Genomic DNA, 23,087 nt, shown 5'->3' on the forward strand with positions numbered 1-23,087 from the left:
CTGCCCAGATGACAAGACCCACCACTTTCAGCCTCCCTGATGTGGTCCAAAGGAAATCAGAGCATTATGTTTGGCACCAGCTTGGCTGCAGGAGTTGCCAGAAGGAGGCATACAAGGCACCATCCAGCTGTTTTAGGGACTTCACTCTGGATTTGTGTAGGGTTTACTCCTTAGCCTTTTCTTCACCCAAAGATAAGAACAGCGGAGGTTTAGGATCAGAGTTTTCCTTCTCCTAGATGGGCCACCTTCCCAGGTTGACAAGCCTCACCTGCCCCCCCAGTTCCCTCTACAGCATGTGCAGAAACCACCTTTCAAACTATGGGGCCCACTATTCGTCTGTTCCGCTCAATCCACCAGAGTCTGTCTTTGCACGCTTAATTTCTTTTTAATTTTCCATGATTTTTTAAATTAAATCTGCAAAAATTAATTTATTTAACAAGAAACAAAATACAATGAGTCATAGTGGACTATTTTGAAAAGTTTCTTTTTATAGATAGCATAGTGTATAGACTTTGTTTTAAATACTATGAACTGGATTTAATTAATGAAGAACTAAGACTTAATTGAAGTGTTTAAGATTAGCTAGTACAGCTAATTGGGACGCGGGTGGCGCTGTGGGTAAAACCTCAGTGCCTAGGACTTGCCGATCGCATGGTTGGCGGTTCGAATCCCCGCGGCGGGGTGAGCTCCTGTCTTTTGGTCCCAGCTCCTGCCCACCTAGCAGTTCGAAAGCACCCCTAAGTGCAAGTAGATAAATAGGTACCGCTTTATAGCAGGAAGGTAAACGGCGTTTCCGTGTGCTGCGCTGGCTCCCCAGATGCAGCTTGTCACGCTGACCACGTGACCCGGAAGTGTCTGCGGACAGCGCTGGCCCCAGGCCTCTTAAGTGAGATGGGCGCACAACCCTAGAGTCGGACAAGACTGGCCCGTACGGGCAGGGGTACCTTTACCTTTTTTAGTACAGCTAATTACTTAACTTAAAACAGGGAAGTATAAGTGTCTGATAGAATTGTAGTGTTTCGTATTGTGCTTTTTTCAGTATTTTGTTTGTTACTATGGTATGTATTCTTGTGTTTTTATATTGTAAATCACCCTGTGATCCTCGGACAAAGGGTGGTATAGAAATTTAATAAAATAAATAAATAAATAAATAAATATTATCTTGCTCTTTATGTTTTCATATTGTTGCAAACTGCTGTGAATGATACAGCAATATATATATATATTGGACTGCAGCTGCCATGAGCACCAGCCAGTATTTCTTTTAATATATATGTCTATATTAAAGAAATACTGGCTGGGGCTCATGGCAGCTGCAGTCCAATAGCATTCAGAGAACCACAGGTTTTTGCTGTGCTTGATTTAAATATTATTATTTTTTTTTAAAAAAATTACAGCTATCTGCTAATCATTCAGACACAAATTTTGACTTGCCAGCGACTTTCAGATCAGATATAATACAAGGCAAAAAGTGGAGCACATTAGGAACCGGCCACTCTATGCAGGGACTGTGCTATCATTGGACCAATGTGACAGACTTCAGAGGGGTGCAGTACTGACCTTTGAAAGGGCATGTTTTTATACAGATTAGTTTTTATACAGATTATCTTTATAAATCTGATATTTCATTTTTATTTTATATTCTGAAGTTTTATCATTTTTGAAGTAATGCATACCGTATCCGTATGTATGAAAAAGACCGTACAGTTGGTTGGAAATCTATGTAACATATACCTAAAAAGTGAAAATGCATTTAATTTAGAAAACAAATTTAGCAGTTTCAAGTGCTTTTGATTTTTTTCCTAACACACACCTGTTTTGTTTTTAAAATTGAAGTTAGCAATTTTGGGGAGGGGAGGGAGGATGCATTCTTTGTCTGGGGCGCAAAGAACAGCCTGGCACCGGCACTGACTCCACCTGACCCCCGATTTATGGGATCACGGCCAAGCCGCGTCCCCGCTCTCTCGCCTCTCCGAGCGAGCAGCTTCCGCTTTCGTTCCCGGGGATCGCCATCCTTCGCGCTCCGCCCCGCGCCCCGGCCTGGGCGGGCCTGGGAAGCACGTTTTGCGGCGCGTTGCATCAGCTGCCGGGGCCTGCGCGACTGAAGCCAGCCCGGTTGAGTTCGCTGGCTGCCGCTGCCATTGGGCTCCTCGCCGCCGCGGAGGGAAGAACCGGCTCAGCCTGTGCAAGGAAGGAAGGAAGATGGAGACGGCGGCAGATGAACAGGTAAGGGGGCTCCAGTTTGCGCCCAGCCTCCATGGCGAGGCTGGCTGGAGGCAGCACCCGCCCTCGGTGCCTCCAGACTTAAAAGGAGGCCTCGCCTTGGGCTCTTTTTCTCTCGCGTTCAAAGAAGCTCCTCCGAGGAGTCCCGGCTGGGTTTGTAACGTGAGGACGCTGCTTGCGCGCACGGCCACTTTTACGCAGCGCCCTTGGCTGTGAAATCTTTGGCGTGTCGCCTCCTTTCATATTATAATTGACCCCCCCCCCAAAACGTAAAAATGAAATAGTTGTTTTCCCCCCTGGTAACCTCGCACCCTCCCTTTGCTGGAATACAAGGCCTTTCCTCGCAGGGACCACCTGACACCCGCCTGTAATGTGTGAAGCGTCATACACGTGGGCAGTATAGTGTTACGTGGACTCTCGGGAAGCTGCCATGCAAATGTCAGCGAGGATGTTGTAGTTCGAAGGCCAATAGTCACAGCTACTGCCACGCCACCCTTTTTCCCGAATAAAGCTGGGTGCTTGTCTTTTAATTATTTTCTCTATTAAAAAACAAAACCTGCTTGGTATTCCTCCAAGGAGCTCGGAGTGTTGTGTATAGATGGGGGTCATTCAATAAAGAATGGTAGTTGCTGTTTCGTTTCCTCTCCAAGGTAGGGCAGCCCTTCCTGTAAAGCAAGTGGGATCTAGGAACAAAAAAAGTTGCCTCATACAGAGTCAGGCCATTGGTTCATCTAGCTTAGTACTGTTGACACAGGCTGGCAGCAATTCTGAGTTTCAAATGAGGGGAATTCCTAGCTCTGCTTGGAAATTCTGGGAATTGAACCAGGGACATTGTTCAGGCACAGCAGGTGCCCTTCCTCTGCTATGGACCTTTAAATACCTATTTTTAAAATAAGAAAAAAGAGAGGAAGTGCTTTTCATTAATTTCAAACAAACTGGACTGTTTCTTTTTAAAATCCTTGCCACTGTCCTGATTTTTGTGGTGTCCAGTTTTCTTGTTTTACTTTAGTTTTGTGAACTGTCCTGAGATCTCTCCTACAGAGCAATCTGGGGATCTGATAAATCAGTCAAAAAACAGCCACAGGCTGCATCTTGATGTACAAAGGCAATATGCTCATCTGATCACCAGATGCTTGAGGATAAGTCTGCCTCCATCTTGATATTTCTGGGTTGCTTGGCTGCTCCTGGGCATAGAATGCCAGCCTAGATGGTCTCCTGCTGCCCAAGTTTATTAGGAAGTGTGAATACAGAACACTTCACCATGGCGGCAGCTTTGGATTAATCCATCTGCAGCTCCAAATTGTGAGTATGAAAGAGAAATAAAAATGGATTGAAGTACAACAGGCATGTGTTGAAAGCCCCCTCAGTACATTCACTCATTGACAGTGGTTGTCAACTTTTAGAGACAAGGAAGGGCTCGTTCCCTGTTTGTGCGCCAGCGAGGAGTGCCAATGGGCTACAGGCACAAATTGTTTTGGGATTCCTGCTTTTAACTTGGCAGAATTGGATCACCAAGTGAGTAGTCCTCAACACTTTCAGGTTTGGCAATGCAAGGTCCCTGGGTAACAGTTTGTGCATTGGCATCGCCTGTGCTTTCTGAGGAAAGAACGGCTGTGTTTCTGCCCTTTTCTTCAAAAAGAAGCTTGCAGGCCAAGGAATGCAATGCCAAAGGGAGCCTCCCATCTTGACAACTGCGTAGCTAAGCATTTTGACTCACCCAAAGTAGGAGTTGGTTTGTTTATTATTATTATTAATCTTACTTTCTTTTAGCTTAATAAGAGGGTTGTTACTAACAGAAATGGATTTGAGATTCCGGTGCAGCTAAAATGTTTAATTATCCTGAGTGTATTCACACTAAAGTTACAGAAATTCCTCTGCTGTTTCTAAACAGAATAATGATTTTTGTAGCAGGATTAATGATGACACTTTTTGAAACAAGTGCCTTGGTGGTTTTCTTTTATTCTTCTAGATCATTGCTGGGGGAGAGAAGAAGAAAGAACCAGGAAAGAAGAACAAGAAGGAGGGAACTAGCGATGGTGGGTGCTTGGAGGTAAGCCTCTACTTCATGTTTCACAACGATGGGCAACTGGTGGTCCTCTAGATGTTGTTTGACTACAGCTCCCATTATTCCTGACCGTTGACTGTGGTTCCTGGGGCTGATGAGAGCCCAGCAACATCCCACCTCTGTACTTAAACTATTTACACCCTGACCTGGAGCATATTTACTTGGGAAGTAGGTTGCCCTGATTTTTCCATGCAATTTATTTCTGAATAGGTGTGCCCTTAAAACTTTTTTTCCCAGGGTTTTCTCACAGTTTGAGTTCGGAGGGATGCAAAAGCAAGGTACACCCTCCGGCTCTCTTGCCCCTTCTGTCAACCAACCTTTTCTGATAACAGACCTCTCTCTGTACTATAGGCAGGGTGCTCCAAGAAGGCACCTGTAGATAATTTGGTCTTTATGGCGCAACCTCTAAAAGTCTTATCTACATATGGATCCAGGTATACATACAAACATCTCCCTGTAACATAGAAGCATTATGGGGCTTAGTTGAGATGTGCTGGAGGTTGCCCAGGGGCCTGAAGGGGTGTGTGATCTGGCCAGCTATGGTTATATTTGGGATGGTTGGGTAGGAGCATAAAAACAGCCTGGGTGGATCAGACCCAAATGTCTCCCCAGTCCATAACTTTGTTTGTAACAGTGGCTGGACTTAGGCCTCTGGGATGCATTCAAGCAGAGCATGGAGGCAAGAGTTTTTGCTTTTTAACCCCCACCCCAAATATTTGGTACTCAGATGTATACTGCTATTCAATATGCAGATTCCATTTTGTTATAACAAGCTATAGTAAAATGATATGTTGACTTCTGAATGGTTTCTGAGACTCTGAATAAAAGTATGCTTACTAAGGTTTTGTGCAACTGCTTTATTAATGGCATGGCTACTTTTGAAGTACATTAAATATTTTAGATGAACTCTGAAGTACAGTGGTACCTCCAGTTATGAACAGGATCTGTTCTGGAGGCCCAGCCATATCCCAAAGATTTCATAACCAGAGGACTGTTTCTGAGCTTGCGTGAGCGGCAAACCCACTTTCGGGTTTGCTGCATTCGCAACCCAAAGATTACGTTACCTGAAGGTCGTGTAACCCGAGGGTCCACTGTAGTTAATAAGACTGGTTTCCACAAAACTCCTTTTTCTCCACCTTTCCTTTTTGCATGCAGCTGAGTCAGTTGCCTGACTACATCAACCCGCGACTAGAAATGTATCATAAACTGAAAGCAGAACATGACGCGCTTATGGCAGAACGAGCTGCTAAAGAAAGCCGGCCCATTAAAGTTACCTTACCTGACGGCAAGCAAGTTGATGCTGAATCCTGGAAGACAACGCCATACCAAATTGCCTGTGGAATCAGGTGAGCTTCCTCTTGGAGTGCAGCATTTCTTATTTGGGTATTTAATCCTTAATAGTGTGCTAACCACCCTCTCCTCTGCTTTTATTCTTCTTTCTTTCTCTAAAATTGTATTCAATATTTTCAAAAGCGATTTATTATAGGAATAAGCTTATTGTGAAGATGCTTGCTTCATTGAGGTATATTAAAGTGATTACACACACACACGTTGGCAGTAGTTCTATGCTACTTCATGTAGCTAACTGTTAGTCGCTGGATAATAATTTTGAATGAAACTCAGGAAATTCTATACCTTACAAAAATCTTCTCTTGAGCAAAAGAGCTTGATCCACTAAACACACAGACTCTGATAGCAGGTTTTTATATCTTGAAAAATAATCTTTGAATAGCCCTGGTAGGATTAGGAAGTTGGTTCATTGCTTATGGGAGTGCACATTTGGAGAAGTGATCAGTTGTAACTCATGTGCTATTGAAGTATATCTGTTGTTTCTTGTTGTATACAAACAGCTTATTATAACTATTTTGCCTTTTTAGTCAAGGTTTGGCCGACAACACGGTTATTGCTCGAGTGAACAAAATGGTTTGGGATCTAGATCGTCCTTTGGAGGCAGACTGCTGCTTGGAACTGCTAAAGTTTGATGATGATGAAGCAAAAGCGGTAATCTACTATTTATAAACTGCTCATTAAGGAAGGAAGGCTTTAAATGAGAATACCTGGGCTGGGTTTAATTTTTAGGAACAATTTCTTCAACATCTCAGGCAATTGATGTTTCAACTGATGAGCATTCTGCACTCAGCATATAGTTTTCTAAATCTTTCACTGAGCAGCAATGTCTGGCGCCCTGTCATCACCTGCTGTTCAGTTCCTCTGAGCTTTAAAACCATTTTCATTGTTCTGAAAAGTAGGTTTTGTTTGAGGGCATGTGTAAAGGGACTCTCCAGAGTGGGACAATTGTCCTAATTATGTTGAAACGTATGGTCTAGTGGCTAGTGTTGGACTTTGACCGAGGAGAGCAGTCCCCACTCAGCCATGAAGCTTGCTGGGTGACTTTGGGCCACTTACTGTCTCTGAGCCTAACCTACCTTACAAGGTTGTTGTAGTGATTAAATGAGGAAGTGGAGAACAAAGAGTTCCACCTTGAGCTCTTTGGAGAAAAGATGGGATATAAAATGAATGAAATTGGGGTGATAACTCAGAGCAGATGTATTGAAATCAATGGACTAAAATTTACATCACTTGAGTTTAATGAATCTATTCAATATGACTAGCGTTGGATGTTTCTTTCAATAATCTTCAAGCATTTTTTAAAACTGGGAAATCACTCCTTATTAAGATAGAGATTAGCACAGAGTTTAGTGTTTTTGGAAGAATTAATTATGCCAAGTAATACAAAAAGGGAGGGATGCAGGTGGCACTGTGGGTTAAACAACAGAGCCTAGGACTAGCCGATCAGAAGGTCGGCAGTTCGAATCCCCGCAACAGGGTGAGCTCCCATTGCTGCCAACCTAGCAGTTTGAAAGCACATCAAAGTGCAAGTAGCTAAATAGGTACCGCTCCGGCGGGAAGATAAACGGCGTTTCTGTGCGCTGCTCCGGTTCGCCAGAAGCGGCTTAGTCATGCTGGCCACATGACCCGGAAGTTGTACGCCGGCTCCCTTGGCCAGTAAAGTGAGATGAGCGCCGCAACCCCAGAGTTGGTCACGACAGGACCTGATGGTCAGGGGTCCTTTAATGCAAAAAGGGGAGCGGAAGATTTAAATGTTATATTATAACTCTTGAACTACTGTGGAAAAGGAAGATGTTAGATGATGGCAGCCCAGGAGTCTGAGCTCCCTCTCTTTCTTCCCCTCTTGCTAGGTGTATTGGCACTCAAGTGCCCATATAATGGGTGAAGCCATGGAAAAAGTATATGGTGGCTGCTTGTGTTATGGCCCGCCGATAGAGAATGGGTTTTATTACGACATGTTCCTTGAAGATGGGTAAGTTTTTGCTCTTGTTAAAGTGAAAGTATCTGGATTGTTCTATATTGTAGCCTAGCCTAGATGAAAGAAAACACAAATCCCCCTGGAACATGGATTGAATAAGTCTGTGAATTTAAATTGTTTGCTGTTTTCCTTCATGATGATGTCGGAATGACTGGTAGTGTACATTCTCTGACTCTCTGGTTCCTGTTTGCCTAGAGGCCAGCCTTCTTGATATGGCAAATTGTGTTTTTGTGATGGAACACGTGGGAATGTAAGAGAGAGATAGAGCTCAAGAAAACAACCTGCACATCTTTATTAAAAAATAATAATAATTGTCCACTCTAGGGGTGTCTCTAGCAATGACTTTCCTGGTCTAGAGGCATTATGCAAGAAAATTATGAAAGAGAAGCAACCCTTTGAGCGACTGGAAATTAAGAAGGAAACCTTGCTTGAAATGTTTAAGGTAAGATTTCAGAGCATATGGTTCATGTCGTCTGTAACTATCACGTCTACAACAGTGTTAGCTGTGTGTTCTTTTGCAATTTTTTATCTGGTTATTTGAATGCAGATTATTAGTTTACCCATGTCTTATGGTCTTGATGGATGGCAGATTCCATTTCAGCAATCTTAGGTAGAAGATTCTTTTTTTCACTAAGCTATTGCCAAATACACCCCCTTCCACTGTGCTGTGGGTACTCTTTTCAAATCAACTGCTTATTGCAGTATTGAATGGTTCAGTTGGCATAATGCTTTGAAACATATACTGTATTTACTAGATTATGACAAAGATTTAAGATGGAAATATGTTACAGAAATCTCAGAATCCTAATCATTCTCCCTTGAACTTCTCTGCTTCTCACTAGTTTACTAATCTCACAATCCAGTATTGGTTTGTGTAAGTCCTATGGTATGAACATACAGGTAAAGAACAGTTTTTTGGCTCATTGTATTACGAATCTTGCAATCACTAGGCTGGGAATTATGTGCAACTATTGGCTCGTGAGGTTCTGCAGAGTCCTGGCTTCCATTTCTGTTAAGGTCAGACAGAATGGAGATTTCAACTAAGGCTGAAGATTTGCTGAATATTGGATGATGCAGTTGTAGAGCAACCCATATTTTCCTTGAGACATCTTTTAAGATTGTTTGACTTCATGAGACAGAGAAATAAAATTCTTAGTGTCTGTAGAATGACTTTTTGTTTTTATAGTTCCCTTTTGTATGATTCGGCAATATATTACAGGCATATGTAAAGATGCAGTTTGGATCTTAACAGTGGCATAGAATTAACTCCCACTCTTCTGTTTTTCTCAAAGTACAATAAGTTCAAGTGTCGGATCTTGAATGAAAAAGTCAACACTCCAACTACTACTGTATACAGGTAAAAGAATACAAAAATCAGCCAAACCGAGAGCTCCTATAGTGTAACTATTCGGGAGTCTGATTGTTATCCTTGTGTGGTTTTAGGTGTGGCCCTTTGATCGATCTCTGCAGAGGACCTCATGTCAGGCATACTGGTAAAATAAAGGCATTAAAAATACATAAGGTAAGAAATTAAACTATAGTGCAATTAAAGTAAGAGTGTAGAAATCTCAGGGCTAATCCTCAGTGGTAGGATTTTCTGGGAGTGTGCTGAGGTTTTAAAATCAGATCAAAAATCAGTTTCATTAATGAAGAATTAATTCATTAGAGTGGTTTTTAGCCAATGTAGAGCTCTACAATTCATGCCCATTCTCCTATACTGCACTGCAGATAGGAAGACAAGAAACCTATATACCAGTTTAACTTACCTGAATTGTTTTTGTAAATTGAGGTTTTTTCAAGCAGTGTATAAATTCTATGAAGTAAATAAATTAGATACTATTAAGTTAAAGAGGTTTTTTTAAAAGGTACCGTATTCTCATGCTAGCTATTGAACTCAATGGACTGAAAGAAAATACTTTGGCCCCATTTAAGTTAGCATATATTTCATGTGGCAGTAAAGGCTTTGTAAGTCCCACTGACTTCAGTGAGATTATGCTGCTTTGGTTTTTGTCCATTCTCTTGTCTTTGTGTATTGTGGCCACAGTTGTCAAATGATGGGGCTGCTTTTTGGGGGATGCAGCTTTAGAATATGCAGCTATTTGTTTACATTACTTTTTAATACAGTGGTGCCTCGCAAGACGAAATTAATTCGTTCTGCCAGTTTTTTCGTCTTGCGAAGCACGGTTTCCCATAGGGTATTAACGGTTTTAAGAAAAAGGAAACAAACTTGCAAGACATTTTTGTTTTTCGTCTTGCGAAGCAAGCCCATAGGGAAATTCATCTTGCGAAGCAACTCAAAAAACGAAAAACTCTTTCGTCTTGCGCGTTTTTCGTCTTGCGAGGCATTCGTCTTGCGAGGTACCACTGTATCCTCATCTTCCCCTCCCACTGGTTTTCTCAAGCACAAGAAACTTTAAAGTATCTGAGAATGTAAGAAGTATGCAGCTTCAAAACACAGATCTTACACATAGTGAAGCCTTCCTGAGTAAAGTTTAGAGTTGCTGTTAATAAGCTCTGCAACATCGCTTTGTGGTATTAAACTGTTTCTGTGATTCCAGAATTCTTCTACATATTGGGAAGGGAAGTCTGATATGGAAAGCCTGCAGAGAATTTATGGAATTTCATTCCCAGACCCAAAAATGCTGAAAGAATGGGAGAAGTTCCAAGAGGAGGCGAAAAACAGAGACCACAGAAAAATTGGGCGGGTAAGATTTGTCAGCATCGCCCTAGAGCCAGTGCACCAACTGGACTCTTGCACCTCAACCCCGACTGGGCTAGGCGAGCTGGGTAGCACCGCCAGAGACCTCCTTCTCACAGGAAACGGTCACAGTGCTGTGGACTCACAGCTCAGAGCTGAGAGCACCGGATTCACTGTCTCAATAATACAGTCGTTGTGCAGCAGAGTTTTGCAGAGTCTTGCAGAGTATAAACCACTCGGAGAGCAGCTCTGTAGAATATCTTCCTTTTATTCTATAACTACAACTATGATACAAAACTATATACAGAGCTGAATATTCTAAGCATAAATCAATGCTACACTGAGAGTCTGCAGCTGCTCTAACAGCAATCTTATCTCTAGGATCTCCAACACTCTCACTCTCTCCGATACACTGACTGACTGACTCTCTCTCTCACACACACACACACAGATATGTTGCTGGGCAGAATAAGTAGATAGGCAGGACACGCCTCCTTCTCTCTGGAGAGTCAGCAGAGACCATCAGGAGATCATCAGGAGATTCTTGGGTATGGGAGGGGTGAAATCTCCTCATCCTCCCCCATTTCATCCGACCATTTCAAGAATCTTTAACATAACTGCAATTTACACATACACTCCAAAAGTTGTTCTCTGCTTACAACCTTGGTTAACATATTTGCAGGTATCTCTTTTCCCGGCATATAACACTTTTACAATACAAATGAATAAGCAGCTTCTGGAAAAATCTTCACACACATTTCTTCCTCTCAGATACAAATTGACATTTCTAATTAGGCAGATTTGAACAAACCATTTTCAGAACTCAAATACACGCTTTCCTTTAAATATCAGGTAAGGAAATAAATAAAGCGTTTTGTGCTACTACTCTCAGCACACTTCATGCTAGGTTTGAAAACTCCACCAGAGTTGCTCGTGACCGCAGTCTTTGCAAACTCTTCAGAAAACCTTTTCGGTGGTACACCCTTGGTTGTTCTCTCGGATCTGCGCAGAACTCTTTGATCCTCTTGTTCTGGTGCTTCCTCCTCTTTGGGAGAATGGGGAGCTAAAGTATATGAAGCTGCTAAGTCTGAGTCAGCGTCAGACTCACCTGAGGCTTTTGGGCTCTGATAATCTGTGCCATCATCTGGAACTACATTGGCATCAGGATTATCATCACCAACAACACTTGCCTCCCTCTTACCTTTCTTTGCCCCTTTTGCACCATCATCACAAATGGGATGATACTGAAAAACGCCAACTCTGTCCCATTGTGGATTATCATCAATACTCCTGGTCAGCCTTATGGTTTTCGTGTCTGTGATCAGAACACGATAAGACCCTTTCTCATATCCTAGGAAAACACCATGTTCTCCACGCTTGCTCAGTTTGTCACCCTGCGAGGTGTGCACCCAAACCTCCGAACCAAAAATTTTAAAATGCTTTACACATGGCTTTCTTCCGTGAAGCATCTCATATGGGGTGCAATTTACACTAGACTGGTATCTCCTGTTATACACATGACAGAAAAACGAAAGAGCTTCAGCCCAAAAAGGATTGGGCAGCCCTGAATCATGTAACAGCGTTCTGATTCCTTGCTGCAGAGTCTGGTTTACTCTCTCACATAAACCATTCTGCCAGGGTGATCTGGGCGTGGCTGTCCTATGCTCAATGCCCTGTTCAGAAAGAAAACTCTCAAACTCTTCTGAACAAAACTCTCCACCCTTGTCTGTGAAAAGAAAACGTACATTCTCATTATGTACATTTCTGAGCCATTTACAAAACTGGCGAAACTTGGTAAAGGCTTCAGCCTTTTTCTGCAGCATATAGACCCAAACATATTTTGAATAGGAGTCTATCAGAACCATGAAAAACCTTGAATTGCCTCTAGAGAGCACTAGAGGCCCCACTAAGTCTGCATGAATTACTTCATATGGTTTCTTGGCCTCTCTCCCAGACTCTGTACCTTTGGGAGCTTGCCTTGCCTTACTCTCTGCACAAGAAACACATTTCATGTGGTAGGGACATTCTTTCAACTTCATACCCTGAACCATATCAGGCATTTTTGCCACAGCCTGGAAATTCAAATGACCATAAACGCGATGGTAATAATGAATACATTGGTCATGCAACTTCTCATTCTTATCTACAGTTAAATTGCAACACTTTTTCTCAGTAGCTTCTGCAGTGCCTGTACCTGAAACAAAAGGCAATTGGTACAATCCATTTACACATTTTGCATACAGAATGAGCTTGCCATCTCTAAGAATTTCTCAGCGAGATTTAGCAAACACCACCTTAAACCCTTGACGATCAAGCTGGGAAACACTCAACAAATTGTCCTGAATATCAGGCGCATACAGGACATTCTTAATAGTTGCATTCAGGCTCTTTAAGAACACAGTTCCCTGAGCCACACTCGAGATAACTGTCCCATCTGCTTGATGAATTGCTTTCTCTTGCTTCTCAAGCTGAACAAAGAGATTCTTGTCTTTGGCCACGTGGTTTGAACAGCCAGAGTCGACCACGAAGAAACTCCGCCCACGTTGACTGGAACAGCGAGAGATCAAAGCCTTTGAAGTAGCAGGTGCTTGGGGATTTCTTCCTCCTCCCCCTCTGCCTCTGAAGTTTCCCTTCTTCTTTGAAGACTTCTTGCACTGGAAACTCAAATGGCCTTGTGCTCCACACGAAAAGCACCGCTTCAGTTTCAAAGCTTTAACAGCAGCAGTTTCACTTTCACTTTCCCCTGCTGAAGACTCAGGCACATTTTCAAGCACATTTTTAACAGCACAGTCCCGGCTTTCTTTAACAGCCTGTCTGCGATCCCACTCATTCAAGAGCACGCTAGACACATAATCTTCTGTTAGCCGGTCAGAAGGCATTGTGGAAATCTGGGCAGCTACTCCATCATAAGACTCATCCAGGCTATTAATCATTAACATTGCAAACACAGCCTCTGAAATAGCCAGGTCTCGCTGAACAAGGTCCTGTCTGAGACGCTTTAATTGAGATAGATGGCTAGGCAAATCACCACCTTTCTCCAACTGCAGCCTGCACAGCTTCTTAAAGAAAATCACACTGGAACCAGCATTCTGCCTCAGATGCATATCTCTCAACTTATGCCAAACAGCTTGTGCAGTCTCTTGACCCTCTAAGTTCACCAGCAAGTGGTCTGAAACACTCAAAATAATTGTCCCTCGGGCTTTCATATCTGCAGCATGCCACTCAGCCCAATCATCATCATCCTTATCTGGAGGGTCATCTTCTATCGTGTGAAATAGCTTTTCCCTCTGTAAAAGCGCTTTCATCTTTACTTGCCAAACTGCATAGGTTTCAGGCATGAGGAGAGGAAAGGACAGAGCCATCTGGCCAGAATGTGCACAGGCCATGTCTGCTATTACTTAGAGCAAGACACTTCCCTTGTGCAACACAGATAAAGCCTTGACTCCTTCAGCCACTCTCTCTCCCACTCAGAGCGCAATTAACAGGCAAACAGGGATGCTATCTTCTTCCTTTGGCAGTCAGCAACATACCTCCATAAATCAAGCAGCAGCAAGAGCAACAGCGGCAGCTTGAACACTCTGCTCCAAAACAGCTCTGCTTCTGGGCACCGCAAATCAGTCCAGCATGCAGCGTCCGTTCCACCGTCCGGCAATCAGCAACAGAAACCTCTGGCGACTGGGACGCCTGGGACGACTGGAACAACGCCAGGTCAGACGACTGGAACAACGACTGGGCCCATAACCGATGTCAGCATCGCCCTAGAGCCAGTGCACCAACTGGACTCTTGCACCTCAACCCCGACTGGGCTAGGCGAGCTGGGTAGCACCGCCAGAGACCTCCTTCTCACAGGAAACGGTCACAGTGCTGTGGACTCACAGCTCAGAGCTGAGAGCACCGGATTCACTGTCTCAATAATACAGTCGTTGTGCAGCAGAGTTTTGCAGCGTCTTGCAGAGTATAAACCACTCGGAGAGCAGCTCTGTAGAATATCTTCCTTTTATTCTATAACTACAACTATGATACAAAACTATATACAGAGCTGAATATTCTAAGCATAAATCAATGCTACACTGAGAGTCTGCAGCTGCTCTAACAGCAATCTTATCTCTAGGATCTCCAACACTCTCACTCTCTCCGATACACTGACTGACTGACTCTCTCTCACACACACACACAGATATGTTGCTGGGCAGAATAAGTAGATAGGCAGGACACGCCTCCTTCTCTCTGGAGAGTCAGCAGAGACCATCAGGAGATCATCAGGAGATTCTTGGGTATGGGAGGGGTGAAATCTCCTCAAGATTAACATCGGTAGCATGGATTTGAGCTGGTCATATGAGGAGAGTAAAATTGCTCCTTAATGTTTTCGATGTAATAAAATAAATGGTCTATTTAATTCTGTAGGCATTATTTCAAAATATTTTTAAAGTATGTATTTATTACTTAAGATGCTGAATATTTAGATGTAGGCATGCATTAACTTTTAGCGTTTGTTTACTGTACAGATGGTAACCATTTTAGGCATGTCCAATTGATGTGTGGGCCCTTTTGGACCCCGAAGAGGTAGAACAGGAGATGGAAAGAGACAGAACACGCTTTTGCACACGGTGCGATGTGCAGAGGGGCTGCACATTGAACCCCCACATGAAATGGTTGCTGCCTGTATTGCAGGGATGGGGGACTTCTGGGCTGTGGCTTCCCAAGCCTTTGAATTGGGCCCATGGCACTCTCCCTATGCCACAGTCCCGCATCGACTCACTTCACTTCCCCGCTTTGTTCTGCTCCCTCCATGAATGCAGCAAAGTGACCATGGAGAAAGAGAAGGATTTCATTCTTGGCCGACTACTCTGATGAAGCAGAGTCCACTATCCCTGCTTTGACAGCCCATTCTCTTCCTGCATTTCGCTTTTCTGAGCTTGGCTGCCTTGCTGTGCCTTGTGAAAGGGGAGCCCCCTTCTTAGCACACAGAGAGCTGGCTGCCTTCCACTAAGGCCAGCTCACTGCCTTCCCTCGTGAAAGACTCGCCTCTAAAACCTGGTGGAGGCAAATGGAACATGGGGTGAAAAATTAAGTATCCAATGGCAAATGCCACCAAACCGTTAAACTTTTTTTCCATTCGTCATAGTTTCTCTGAATGTTCCTTTTCTTTTTCTTCACGCTGTGGTGGAGTCTTCCTACTTATTTCCCGCCTCTTCTGGATAATGTTCACGTTTTCTTAGAGAAGCTATGTATGTTTTGAAGGCCTGGCTCCTTTTGTGTGATGTTATAAAGTGATGGTTCATTTCCATGTTGCCTAAGAACCTCCGCCACAACTTTAGCACAGGTGCAAACTGCTTTTTGGTTTCTCTCCCCAGGATCAAGAACTGTTTTTCTTCCATGAACTCAGTCCTGGGAGCTGTTTTTTCTTACCAAAAGGAGCATACATCTATAATACGCTGATAGCATTTATTAGGGTAAGTTTGAGACACATGTCCAGTTCATCTTTGCCAGCAGCCGCATGTGATCTCTTGGAACAGCGACTTGCGTTTGCACAGAGGCAACACAAAGGAGAAGATTGCATTGACTGCTTTCAAAGCTCCTATGTGCAGTCTGTTTCATATAAGACATGTACATATAAGACATGTTTCTGCTAGACATGTACAGTCACATGGCAGTAGCTCGGTAAGTTAACCCTTGTGCTGCCTTCACAAAAAACCAACAACAACCCAGGTTTATCACGCTTTAGCAGGGTCACTTTGTAGCTGGCAGCAGCATTTGGCTTTGTGGTCACAAGTTGTGAAAGCCTGTATTAAAGCCAATTATAACAACAGAAACAGAGTACAGCCGATCAGCCTCTTGAATTACTCACAAATTATTAACTGTACAAGTCACTCATAGCTTTAATGGATTTCTATTGATTTTGGGGCCCGTATGACAACTAGACTATCAGTTCATGATTTCATTGATCTGATCATTAAAAGAAGGGGTGGCTATGAGTTACAGTCCTTGGCAAGGTCTATAATGTTTGTTTCAGATTTGGTGTCACGTAGTCATAGATGTAGGGACGCAGGTGGCGCTGTGGTCTAAACCACTGAGCCTCTTGGGCTTGCCGATCAGAAGGTTGGTGGTTCGAATCCCCGTGACGGGGTGAGCTCCAGTTTCTCAGTCCCAGCTCCTGCCAACCTAGCAGTTTGAAAGCACACCAGTGCAAGTAGATAGATAGGTACCGCTCCGGTGGGAAGGTAAACGGCGTTTCCATGCGCTGCTCTGGTTTTGCCAGAAGCAGTTTAGTCATGCTGGCCATATGACCCGGATAAACTGTCTGCGGACAAACGTTGGCTCCCTCGGCCAGTAAAGCAAGATGAGCACCGCAACCCCAGAGTCGTTCGCGACTGGACTTTACTGTCAGGGGTCCTTTACCTTTACCTTTTTAGTCATAGATGTGTGTTGTGCTGACCCTCTGGCATTAAAAGGCACATCGCAACTGTGATGTCCTCTTTCTTTGTGGAACACACTTTTTCTCTAGCCCCTATACCCCATTATTATTATTATTATTATTGAAGTTGGGGGGGAGCAGGCTAATAGGCCTAGTTTGTTGATCAGCCATGAAGAGTGCTTTGCTCAATTTTGACATAGATTTAACATCTCTGTAGGCGTTTGAATCATCGACCAGACTTTCTCAGTCTGCCTCCTCTTAGGTGTTTCTGATTTTTAACTCTCTTCTTTTTTCCAGAGTGAATACCGAAAGCGAGGATTCCAGGAAGTTGTGACACCAAACGTCTACAACAGCAAGCTCTGGGTGACTTCAGGGCACTGGCAGCATTACAGTGACAACATGTTTTCCTTTGAGGTGGAAAAAGAGATCTTTGCTCTGAAGCCGATGAACTGCCCCGGACATTGGTACTTGCTTAGTCGGGGACTGCTTTGAGATTACTTCACTTTCTTTCCCCTTCCTAGTAAACTCTTGTGTGCTGCTTGGCCGCTGTCGAACCACCCTTGCAAGGGTGGATAAAAATCAACGATTTAAAAAAAAAAAAAATCAGATTAAAAAAAAAATTTAAATCAGATTTTTAAAAATTTATATTGGATTTTTAAAATAAAATGCTTTTGGAGGAAAAAATCTTTCTAAAGATAGTTTTCTATTAAAGTTACATTATAGTCCAAAGGCTATTTATCAGGAAATAAGGATTTGTTTTAAGTTTTTCATGTTTGCTAAAACTCAGTATAAGGTTTGTTTGTTTTTAAAAAATAATAATTGTTTAACCACATCATTTAACAGACATGGATACATATGCTATAATGTTATTGTTTTAGTTAAATAAATTCTTATTAAGGAAATGATTATTTTTTTCCTTTGTATAATGTACAGCAGAAAAGTTGTCCAAATATAAACAGTTAACTTATTAAACCTCACAATAATTTCACAATTATCTGTCCATGTATTTCTAATAGTATCACCAAATCAGTAATTTTTGATATAACTGTAAAAACTACTCTGAAAATATATTATTCAAAAAATGAAACCTTCCTCTGGTTGTAAGTATTAAGACGCTACCAGCAAGAATGAGTCTTTCTGTAGAAAATGATTGAAAATCAAGTCTTACTGACTAGTGATTTAAATTGATTTGATTTAAATCAAATCCACCCTGATCCTTGCACAGTTAAATGTGCTATTTATGCTATGTGACCTTGGGCTGTAGAGGAAAAGATTCTGTGTCTTCATATGGCAAAGAGCCAAAAAAAGGACACGGATCATTTTGCTGTAATCACTGCTACTGTTACCACCATTTTGCTCCTTCAACTTCCCTTACCTAGATTCCTACCTGAACCTTCCTTGGAAGTGCTGTTGCTTCTCCATAATAATCTCTGTGCCTCAGGCTTATGCCAGAGACTATGGGTCTGACTCCTGCTTTCCCCCTCGTAAGCCCCTTTGCCCTGTTCCTTTGCATTCTACCTCTTTTCCATTTGAATCCCCTTGAGCTAAAAAGGACCAATTGTGACTTGTGTTTCAAAAGGTTTCAGAGTAATCAATCGGTGATTGTATTTTGCCTTTAACTATCCGGTCAGTTAGGGACGCGGGTGGTGCTGTGGGTTAAACCAGAAGGTCGGCGGTTTGAATCCCCACAACAGGGTGAGCTCCTGTTGTTCGGTCCCTGCTCCTGCCAACCTAGCAGTTCGAAAGCACGTCAAAGTGTAAGTAGATAAATAGGTACCACTCCGGTGGGAAGGTAAACGGTGTTTCCGTGCACTGCTCTGGTTTGCCAGAAGCGGCTTAGTCATGCTGGCCACATGACCCAGAAGCTGTACGCCGGCTCCCTCAGCCAATAAAGCGAGATGAGCGCCGCAACCCCAGAGTCGGTCACGACTGGACCTAATGGTCCTTTACCTTTTTATCCGGTCAGTGCGCTGTGCCAGTCAATCATTTGGGATTCCGTTTGCAGTCAGCAGAGTCATTAGAATGTAAACTAAATCTGCAGCATCTGAGGAGCTCGGCCTCTGTTGTTCAAGGCAGCCTTTGAAAGGCATTCTCTTATCAGAGCTGCTTTCCAACACGTGTCCTGTTTCCTCCAGCCTCATGTTTGATCACCGGCCCAGATCCTGGAGGGAGCTGCCACTGCGACTGGCTGACTTTGGCGTTCTCCACCGCAACGAGCTGTCAGGGACTCTGACAGGCCTCACCAGAGTGAGGCGCTTCCAGCAGGACGACGCTCACATATTCTGTGCCATGGAGCAGGTACAATATGACACGCAGTTGTGGGCGGGAAATGGCCTCATGAAAACGCCGGGACTTTGACTGCATCTCTTTTTGTTCCGTGTGCAGATTGAAGGGGAGATAAAGAGCTGTCTGGAGTTCTTGCGTGCCGTATATGACGTGTTCGGCTTCTCCTTCAAACTCAATCTCTCCACCCGCCCTGAAAAATACCTTGGAGACGTTGAAGTGTGGAATCAAGCTGAAAAGGTAGCCGATACCTCCTTGACCAGGAGCTGTTTTTTTAAGCCTATTTAAGTGACTGCAAGAACTAAGAGGTATTCTAGATAACTCGATAGGCTTCTGGTGTTAATGGAATTTATGTTTTAATTTCCTGGCCGGTGTGTGTGTGTGTGTGTGTGTGTGTGTGTGTGTGTGGTGGACTAAGGTAGCAAATGCTCCATGCCTATTTACGTTCAAACCGTGCTGTGAGGAAGAGAGAATATAAAATGAATTATGCAATGCAAAGCCACTAACCTGTATATCCTCTTCCGTTAGCAACTTGAAAATAGCCTGAATGAATTTGGTGAGAAGTGGGAACTGAACCCTGGGGACGGAGCATTCTATGGGCCAAAGGTTAGTAAATTTGAAAACTTGCCTTCCTTCCCAGCATCTGGTCACTTTTGATACTTATTCCACAAGCAGCGATGGTGGATAAATTGTCCACCAGAGTTTATTTAGTTCTTAATTCCCACATGTCTGTACATACTTGTGGGAGGCAGGCAAGTTAAATGCTGCTTAAGGATGGGTCAGTTCTCTCTGCACTGTATAAGCAGAATGATGCATACAGTGGACGCTTGGGTTGCGAATGTGATGTGTGAGGGAGGCACGTTTGCAACCCGCAGTGTTCGCAACCCACAGTGCCGTGTCTGTGCACGTGCGGGTTGCGATTTGGTTCTTCTGCGCATGCGCAAAGTGCAATTTAGCGCTTCTGCGCATGCGCTACCGCTGAAACCCGGAAGTAACCCGTTCCGGTACTTCCGGGTTTTGGCGCATCCGTAACCCGAAAAAACGCAACCTGAAGCGTCTGTAACCCGAGGTATGACTGTAATTATTTTTCAGGCTACTTGGAATATAATGGACCTGCTTCATTCCTACTCTGGTGAACTTCCTTGCAGGGTAGAGAGTATACATCCATTTCACCATACAGAAGGCAGCCATTACAGTTTGTGAACTAGGCTGTGAAATAAGGCTAGGCCCAGATACTTTTTCCCTTTGGGGCAGGGGGAGCCATCCCAGCCTAATTACAGTGGTGCCTCGCAAGACGAAATTAATCCGTTCCGCGAGTGTCTTCGTCTAGCGGTTTTTTCGTCTTGCGAAGCAACCCTATTAGTGGATTAGCGGATTAGCGCTATTAGCGGTTTAGCGGCTATTAAAGGCTTAGCGGCTTAGCTGCTAAAAGGCTATTAGCGGCTTAGAAAAAGGGGGGGGGGGAAGCGAAAAAAAAATCTCAAGACTCGCAAGACATTTTCGTCTTGCGAAGCAAGCCCATAGGGAAATTCGTCCTGCGAAGCAACTCAAAAACGGAAAACCCTTTCGTCTAGCGGGTTTTCCGTCTTGCGAGGCATTCGTCTTGCGGGGCACCACTGTATGTTTATCTAGCAAAAAAGAGTTTGTAATTGGCCAGGTGTTCACTTTAAAAAATGATCAACGAAGTTGAGGATCAAGATGTGATGGGGGACAGAAAGTGGCCTTGCAAGCTAACCTCACATTAGTTGCCAGCCGGTCCGATGTCCCGTTTGGCCACTAGGATGCTTCACTGTTCCCCCAGTTGGCAACCATGCTAAGGGTAGGGGCTGAGGGTGAGAGCAGATGCAAGGTCACCTTAGCATCGCGCTGCTCTTCCTGGCACAAACCTGTGGAGCTTATGAAAGACTAGGAGAAAGTGAGCCCATGGGTCCTTCCTCCAAGTGGTCCATGGTTAAAAGAAGGTGGGATGAGGAAATGGGATTTGCTTTAAAGTGTTGCTGAACCTAAGGACTCAATTAACATTTGCCTCATTTCCTCACACTCCTCCCATAACCCAAAAGATTGACATTCAGATTAAAGACGCCATTGGCCGGTACCATCAGTGTGCTACAATCCAGTTGGATTTCCAGCTGCCCATAAGATTCAATCTCACCTATGTGAGGTGAGTGTGCCGTGTACTTCCTTTGACTACAAAGCGTTTCCTGTTTTATGAGGGCTTGTGTCTTGACGGAAGCCAATTTTTATCTTCTAGTCATGATGGCACTGACAAGAAACGGCCAGTGATTATCCACCGTGCTATCTTGGGATCTGTGGAGAGGATGATTGCTATCCTGACAGAAAACTATGGAGGCAAATGGTACTGAATATATCTTTCTCTCTCTGGTTTTGCCCAGTTTGTCCAATTTTAGCACATCCAGTGAAGCAGGCACGGTTCAAACCAGCTCTGCTTGTTCCAGGCTCTGTTCTGCCTGGTCATCGTATTTTTTAAAATGTTCATTGGGTAGTGCATTTGGCCGGCTCTGTGAAATCCTATAAGAATTTTCAATATTTTGCCTGAGCATGCGAACAGGAGGCCTGGGGTTTACATACAAGCCCCCCCCCACCGCTGCACACCTGGTTTCCAACCTTCCCTGGTTTCCTGATGGAGTGGAGGATACTAGTCCTGTTCAAGTGAATGTGTGAGGAACCCCCTGAAAGCTGGAAACTTTGGGAAGGGAAGCATTTGCAAGGACGCTTGCATGTGCACCCCTGCCCCCACATTGCATATGCCCTTGCTTATATCTCTCACAAGTGCTTCTGCTAGGTGTCGGCACCATGGGAAGAGTGGAAGAGAGAGTAAAGGAAAAATAAGCAAGTCCTTGGGGAAATGGATTGAGAAAAGTGTCTGTGGATATGCGTTCTGTAAAGAAAGAAGTTTGTCTCAACAAAAAGGCACGACAGAAGAATTGCTGAGTTTGCCACCCCAAAGAGCTTAGGAAAGGTTATTAAAATTGTTAAAGTAATTTCTGTGAGAAATACAGTAAGCCTGTAACTTATGCGCATTTAACTTGTGCGCATTCAGCTTTACATGTGTGGAATTAAAAAAAAAGACTGGCGTTCCAGGAAAAAGGACTTTGGCAATAGCACCTGCCATGGAACCCAATGGCCTTTGACTGCACACAGTTTTTGCTTAACTGCAATCTCGAGAATGTAACCCCTTCATACGTTGCAGGTTTACTGCACTCAAAGGCTTGATGCAAGTATAACAATTAAATTTATTAAGCCAAGAATGAGTACTTGGCCCACAGACTTCCCCTGCCGCATAGGTTTTGGCACTTCTTTCATGATTGTTGAAATCATGATTTCTTGTCATGTCAAAACTGGGAACCCCATTTCAATTTAGGCTTACTAGGGTATGAAACAAGGATCTGGTCTGATCTGAATTAGGACATTTCCTGTAACAATGCAATTTAAGTGCTTCATGGTCATTTTCCAATGAACTCTCATTAAGCGACAGGATTGCAGAAGCAAGTTAGCTGGTACCGTCAGCCCTTTAAGCATAACATTGTTTGCTGTTCTGAGTGCAGTGTTGTCTTCCAAGTGGTATAATGATGTCTTCTGTTAACCCTCCTACTTTTGTTTCCTCCTTGCACAAGGCCGCTCTGGTTATCTCCTCAGCAGGTGATGGTGGTGCCAGTTGGACCAACACTTGATGAATATGCCCAAAAGGTAGGGGCTTAATTTCTCTAGTTCCAGATTTCCAGTCAAGTCCTATGAGCTAAAGCACCTGCCATTGCTTGATGTTTTCACACTGGGCTGTTTGTAAGGCAATTCTACACATTTTGGCTAAGATCCGTGGTTTGCGCATGCACAGTTGGAGTCTTAACTCTTTTTCTTCTGATGGACTCATTTTTGTGCAGATGGTAGGTATTGATCAACTTGGTTTGTTGTATTTCTATGCTGCTTTCCGTTCAGATGAATCCCCAAATGGCTTACAAACAATAAAAAACAACGTCTTAATAGAGCGTCACAAGTACGGCATAAATCACATACTATAATTAACAAATCACCAATAAAACAATTGCATTTTACGAAA

At 43.6% G+C, this 23,087-nt stretch overlaps 1 protein-coding gene and 1 long non-coding RNA gene across 3 annotated transcripts in view; one reads left to right on the plus strand and one right to left on the minus strand.

The window, feature by feature from the left end:
• The window catches only part of TARS1 (threonyl-tRNA synthetase 1), a 197,297-nt gene that overhangs the window by 171,068 nt on the left and 3,142 nt on the right, over positions 1 to 23,087 (plus strand). The window contains exons 1-17 of one of the 2 annotated variants that reach the window (XM_080973467.1): positions 2,026 to 2,226; positions 4,193 to 4,273; positions 5,444 to 5,634; positions 6,166 to 6,289; positions 7,489 to 7,610; positions 7,941 to 8,058; positions 8,909 to 8,973; positions 9,060 to 9,138; positions 10,175 to 10,321; positions 15,669 to 15,767; positions 17,027 to 17,193; positions 18,865 to 19,027; positions 19,115 to 19,252; positions 19,541 to 19,618; positions 21,073 to 21,173; positions 21,264 to 21,368; positions 22,648 to 22,720. In XM_080973467.1, coding sequence (XP_080829593.1) covers positions 2,203 to 2,226; positions 4,193 to 4,273; positions 5,444 to 5,634; positions 6,166 to 6,289; positions 7,489 to 7,610; positions 7,941 to 8,058; positions 8,909 to 8,973; positions 9,060 to 9,138; positions 10,175 to 10,321; positions 15,669 to 15,767; positions 17,027 to 17,193; positions 18,865 to 19,027; positions 19,115 to 19,252; positions 19,541 to 19,618; positions 21,073 to 21,173; positions 21,264 to 21,368; positions 22,648 to 22,720 — 1,875 coding nt within the window. In that variant the 5' untranslated portion in view covers positions 2,026 to 2,202. Of the gene's footprint in view, positions 1 to 2,025; positions 2,227 to 4,192; positions 4,274 to 5,443; positions 5,635 to 6,165; positions 6,290 to 7,488; positions 7,611 to 7,940; positions 8,059 to 8,908; positions 8,974 to 9,059; positions 9,139 to 10,174; positions 10,322 to 15,668; positions 15,768 to 17,026; positions 17,194 to 18,864; positions 19,028 to 19,114; positions 19,253 to 19,540; positions 19,619 to 21,072; positions 21,174 to 21,263; positions 21,369 to 22,647; positions 22,721 to 23,087 lie in introns of those variants that run through there. The other variant, XM_080973466.1, reaches the window with a different exon arrangement.
• LOC308458802 lies at positions 19,749 to 21,066 on the minus strand. Its single transcript, XR_013977679.1, has 2 exons — positions 20,627 to 21,066; positions 19,749 to 20,282 (listed from the first exon to the last, which is right to left on the minus strand). It is a non-coding gene; the product is annotated as an uncharacterized lncRNA (long non-coding RNA).

Source organism: Podarcis pityusensis, assembly GCF_964106645.2.
Source record: "Podarcis pityusensis genome assembly, chromosome: 11".
Classification (NCBI taxonomy): Eukaryota; Metazoa; Chordata; class Lepidosauria; order Squamata; family Lacertidae; genus Podarcis; species Podarcis pityusensis.